General features: G+C 44.8%; 1 protein-coding gene and 1 non-coding gene across 2 annotated transcripts; both read left to right on the forward strand.

Moving 5' to 3' along the window:
- Positions 1 to 153: 153 nt before the first annotated feature.
- LOC125544962 (co-chaperone protein p23-1-like) lies at positions 154 to 3,415 on the forward strand. Its single transcript, XM_048708771.1, has 6 exons — positions 154 to 375; positions 1,840 to 2,026; positions 2,121 to 2,280; positions 2,373 to 2,401; positions 2,479 to 2,569; positions 3,124 to 3,415. The coding sequence occupies exons 1-6, from the start codon at positions 371 to 373 to the stop codon at positions 3,177 to 3,179; spliced, it is 528 nt and encodes a 175-aa protein (XP_048564728.1). The 5' UTR covers positions 154 to 370; the 3' UTR covers positions 3,180 to 3,415.
- TRNAL-UAG lies at positions 1,347 to 1,426 on the forward strand. The gene has a single exon. It is a non-coding gene; the product is annotated as a tRNA-Leu (tRNA).
- Positions 3,416 to 6,000: the final 2,585 nt, after the last annotated feature.

The following is a 6,000-nucleotide window of genomic DNA, read 5'->3' on the forward strand; positions in this document are numbered from 1 at the left end:
GCATGACAAATTGAAGGACCTGCGATGTTATTATCTCAAAAAATAAATCAGAGTAGATGATGTAAAAAAGGAAAACCAGAAAATCTCAAAAAGAAAAAAGAAAAATCAAACCCGAAGGACATCGAACGATCCAGAGCCTTACCGAAGCAGCTAAGGCAGCCCCTATTTACGGCTTTGCCCTCATTGACCTCCCTCCTATCCCCTTCCACTCCGCCGCAACCCCTTCCTCAACATTCTTGCTCGTCGTTTCCTCCGCCTCTCTCTCCTCAGGCAGGCGCTCTCCCTCCCCTCCTGGTCCTGGTGCCGCGACTCTTCTGAACCCTAAACCGCAGATCCCCGCACGGCAGGAGCGGGATTTCCTCCAGCAATCATGAGGTGATAGCCGCTCGCGATCCTTCTCTGTGCGTTCTCTTGTTCTAATTGATTGACGAGATTCATGTGCGGTCGCGTGGTTGATTTTGTGGTAGGTCGCCATGCCGCCGGCTGACCGGGCTGGGCTGGGCTGGGCTGGGCTGGGCTGGGCTGGGATTGATTGACGGGGCGCTGCTATTTTAGTTTGGTTATTACAGTATTGGATTCTGCGTATGGTCTTCTTGTCTGTCTGTCTGTCATATACAGTAGTACTAGTTTGTTTAGTCAGTTAGATTGGATTGGATCATGGCTCTGGAAGGTGGGACTTTGCAGTCTGGACATTGCGCCTTGTAAGTTACTGCTGTATTTCTTGGTTAGGCGGCACAAGCGTGCGTGTTATTGCGGTTTGTGATGTCCTAGGTTTTTTGTTCAGAGGGCCGCCCTGTCTTGGCGTTCCAGAGCATGATTGGTTGATTACCATTTGTTTGGCCAACCTCACAGACTATTGGATGGAAAATCAAGTGGCAAGGTTTTGTTTGGATGTTGCGCCTTGTGTGTGCCCCAATTCTTTGGTTGTTTGTTTGTGTGTGATCTTTAGAGATCATTTTTGTGGTGTGATCTCTAGCGACATCAACAATTCTTTGCTGGTTTGGTTGCTTCAGACTCTAGGTTATCAATTATTTGTATTGTTTCTAATTGGTTATCAATTATTTGGAGGTCTCTTATTGAATCCTATCTGTTCTCGCACCAAGAAATTGGTTATCAATTACTCCCTCTGTCCCAAATTTTTTTTTACTCAAATGGATGTATCGCGAGTACTACACATACATGATCACTAGTTTGAGAAGTAGCCTGTTAGCATATGGATCAAGGATAGGACAAAATATGTATATACTGGAAGCAAGACTATTTTCTCTCTCGGATAAGCTGTATATGTAACACTGTGAGTTGTGATTACCATGACTATATGGCCAATACAGATAATTAAGCATCAAGACAGTTTGGCCGAGTGGTCTAAGGCGCCAGATTTAGGCTCTGGTCCGAAAGGGCGTGGGTTCAAATCCCACAGCTGTCAAACTTTTTTTTCAATGTACCTTTTATTTTTCTCCATTCTGTAAATCCACTAATCTTGTAGAAGTGCACTAATCATTACTAAATTAGATTAATTATGTCCATTGCACCTTGGAGTTGGGACCTGGGAGTCTGGACATTGCGCCTTGTAAGTTGCTGTATTTCTTGGTTAGTAGGCACAAGCATGCGTGTTATTGCGATTTGTGATATCCTAGGTTTTTGCTAAAAGGGCTGCCCTGTTTTGGTGTTCCAGAGCATGATTGGTGGCTGATTACCATTTGTTTGGCCAACCTCACGAAAAGTTGCCATTTTTTGGCCAACAAATTGTCTGGCCATTTCTTATTTGTTGATAATGATTTTCATGATTGTAGAAATGAGATTTGATTGAAATCGTGACGGGGATTGTTTTGAGTGCAGTCGCCACCCGAGCACTAAGTGGGCGCAGAGGCTGGACAAGGTTTACTTGACGATTGAGCTGCCCGACGCAAAGGATGTGAAGCTCAACCTGAGGCCTGATGGCCATTTCAACTTCTCAGCAAAGGCCCCTGCTGATGACATGCAGTATGAGCTTGACCTTGAGCTCTTTGATGCTGTCAGTGTTGAGGTTGGTGTCTGCAATTACTGGCAAATGTCATCTTCTTGGGGGTGCACTTTTTACATGCTGACTGCTGTTATTTATGTGTTTACATTACATGCAGGAGAGCCAAGCGGCTGTTGCCCCGAGGACTATATGCTACCTTGTCAAGAAAGCTGAGGGCAAGTGGTGGCCTAGGCTGCTCAAGAAGGAAGGTAGGCCACCTGTGTTCCTGAAGGTTGACTGGGATAAATGGCAAGATGAGGATGATGAAGATGCCGGATGTAAGTAATGTGGTTCAAACATGTGTTTGTTTGGGTCCTATACCATACTTCACTGTTCGGGGTGAACTGACCTCAGGTTATCTGTCTCGCAGTTGGTGACTTTGGTGATATGGACTTCTCGGTATAGGCCTGGTACAATATTTCTTCGCTTACCAAGTAAATGTTAGCAAGGCTTCTCATTCTTCTTTGTGATTGCAGAAGCTGGACATGGGAGGTGGTGATGACGACGATGATGATGAGATTGAGGAGGAGGAGGATGAAGACAATGTGGTTGACAGTGCTAACAAAGGTAGCTTATGATGTTTATCTTGCACCTCATGATTTGTTTGGGAGCATGTGGCTGTTCAAGGCTTCATATTTCCGTCCTGCTATTTGATTAGTGCCATGCTGATAATGTTCAGAACGAGGATACTAGTAAGACATTTTGCTGAATCCTACTCTTAATTATTTAGCCTTTTAGTGGTGAACCCTCAGTTTTTCTGCAAGTCCAATTTGAGAGTAGCATAGACATATCTTCAGTGTTGCTTCCATAATCTGCCCATCACATAAACATGTCTGTGGAATTGTCGAACTCTGTCCAGTGTTGTTGAATGCAAGTCGAGGCAACTGCCTTAAACCATCTGTTCCAAGAACAGTACAGAAAGACTTTGGCTGGCCTTCTCTTTTGTGAATTATTACAAAATTTTGATTTGGTCTATTTATTGCAACCTAGCATAAATAACTTGACCATTTCGAAAAAACACAAAGAACTTCTGGAGTCTGGTCTCGACTCTTGGATGTTGAAAATGGATTTTATGGGTAGTACTGTGTGCTGAACTACTAACCATGTTGCTGTAAATGCAGGTGATGTAGATGCTGAGGCAGAGCCGGGGAGCAAAGGAGGGGTGGCGTTGCTGTAAATGCAGCTGATGATCATGGGATCTGTTTCTAGTGGCGAGGTAGAATTTTGGTGTGCGCCTGAATTTCGGTAGTACGTAGAGGTGGTGTTGGTAGCTTTTGGCCTGGGGCTATCTGTAGTGTTCAACGTTATTCTGCACCTTTTGTTTAATTTTAGACCTGCTATGGTACTGTAATTACATGAGATTGTGGTGTCACGTATCTCAGATAATATAAGATTGCTTACTGTTGATGAAAACATGAAATAGCTTAAATGTAGGCGATATGTAGAACTGACAGGATTTTACTAGAGATATAACATTTTGTAGTCGGCATCGATTGCAGTACCCGGTTCATCATCGCACGTCAAAGGACAATGAAATTAAATACAGATACAGATGCGAAAAGTGGTACTCCTATAGGTGAGGATGGCAAAAAAATCCATGAAGACAGTCTTTGACCGTCCATTAAAAAATCTATGGGTGAAAAATTATCAACATGCTTAAACCCGCTGGATATTCATGCCCACCGGATATTTTTTGAGTCCTACCCACCGGATATTTATTAGGTCCTCTCAAGACATAAATAAGACCTAAAATTATGTTAATATAAGCTCTTTTGTTCTTCACCTTGTTGTAGGCTAGACTTCATTTATAAAAGTTAGACTTCATTTATAAAAGTTCTGACGGACATGACAGTAATCCAAAGACAATATCGAGCAAGCTCCTGTATGGTGGTGGCGTCGAGGGCATCAGGTCCGGCCTTGTGCGCGAGCAGCTTGACCCCCTGCACAAGTCACAGTAGTCTAGAGATTGGGATGGCGGCTGCCACCGAGCTTGTGCTGCAGCAAGAAAACACTTCCAGCTGTAGGTTTTTCAAGCAAGATCCAAAGCCATGAAAGCAAGCTGCTAAATAATTACATTATTTGCTAAGATAGAAGCTTATAAAAAAAGGGCTTACAATTAAGCAGCAGCAGGAACCAGTACCACGAATATGTTTTGATTAGTACAGAGTGAGCAGAATATGTAAATTCTTTTACGTTGGAGACGTGTCAACTGCTGAGTACGTCGCGGTTGCCACCGGCACACCTCAACACCATGCCGCCAAGTATCACCAGCCAATACAACTTGAAGTTTTTGAAAGATCTGTCGTGCGTAGCATCTGTTGATCAGGCATGCCAAAGAGTAGCACCTGTTGGTCAGGCATGATTTAACATCTCTACCGAAGCTTCATTCAAGACGAAGCCGCTGCACCTCCTACCTCTGACTTCCAGCGCTGCTCCACAAACGATGTCCCATAGAGATAAACGGCACCGCAATGCTGCCATCGTCCGATATGGAAAACCAGATCCTAGGGTTTCCTCCGGGGCAGCACGAGTGGGTCGACAGTCGACAGTAGTTACAGAACGATGCCTTCATCAAGGTAACGCCACAGAATGCCGCCATCGTCCGTCGTCGGCTCAGTTTTTACCGGCAACTATGTCTCTCTGACTCCCAGCCGAAAGTAGATTACATATCTCGAGATCCGATCACCCAGCCTCAGACGGACCACCTCCAACATAGGAGATGACCACCATCGCAATAATCCTCGTGCACTACTAGGGAAAACCTTATACACAACATTTTAGCAATAGCGCTGGACAAAACAAGGCGCTACTGCTACTTAGTAGTAGCGTTTTTAAATAGACCGCGCTACTGCTACTACTTTAGCAGTAGCGCGTTCCGCGAAACCGTGTTGCTTCTATATTTGTAGTGGGAGTAGATGGCTAGCTTCACTTAGCAGTAGCACGTACCACTGACCAGCGTTACTGCTACGGCATGTAGCAGTAGCGCGTTATTCTGAAACGCGTTACTACTTACTTACCTTATCCTGGAGCGGTTCACCCTCTCACACTCACTCCCTCTCACTCGCTCTCGCCCACGCCGAACCCGTACGTCGCCTGCCACCGTCGCGCTGCTCCTCGCCGAGGTACTCCCTCCTCCCCTCCCTCCTCCGGCCGCCCTCCTCCCACCGCCCCTCTCCCTTATCCTCCTCTGGCCGCCCCTCCCTCCTTCTCCTCCTCCGGCCCGCCCCTCCCCTTCCACCGCCAGCCCCCCCCCTCCTCCTCCGGCCGCCCCTCCCCCTCCTCCCCCGCCCCTCCCTCCTCCGATCCCACCGGCATCTGATCCCACCAGCCTCCTCCCCCTCCTCCTCTCTCCTTCCTCCTCCCTCCATCTCTTTTTTCTGTTTTTCACTGTAGTTTTTTACTATTGTATAATGTAGTTTTTTTTACTGTTTTTAGTAAGTGTTTAAAATAATTAGTAAGTAAAGTAATAAACTAGTTGAACTAGTTTAGTTTTAGTAAGAACTAGTTGAATTAATAGAACTAATGTATTTTTAGTAAGAAAATTAATATAACTAGTTGAACTAGTTTATTTTTAGAAAGAACTACTTTATTTCTATTTATAGTAAGTTTATATTTAGTAAGAACTAGTTGAATTAATAGAACTAGTTGAACATGTCACATTTGTTGTTATATTTTTAGTTTAAGCAATTATTCCCGCATCGATGTCGACGATGCCTATCCCGCATCCTCGTCGTCGATACCCGTCGTTCGCTAGGGTTTTAGTTGTATTAGTGATGTTATATGTATGATACTATTCGGGATGTATTAGTGATAACTTATAGGATTTTTGTTTTTGCAGAAATCAAGGAGCCCCTCCATCATCCCCGCCGTCGTCCCCGTCACCGACCCCCTCCGACCTCGAGGTGAGACCAGCCAAATCTCCATGTCAATATGAGTCCTATAAGATATGATGTAGATAAAAACATGTATATCTTGTGTTGCTCAAATAGGATATGTGG

Source organism: Triticum urartu, chromosome 1 (genome assembly GCF_003073215.2).
Source record: "Triticum urartu cultivar G1812 chromosome 1, Tu2.1, whole genome shotgun sequence".
Classification (NCBI taxonomy): Eukaryota; Viridiplantae; Streptophyta; class Magnoliopsida; order Poales; family Poaceae; genus Triticum; species Triticum urartu.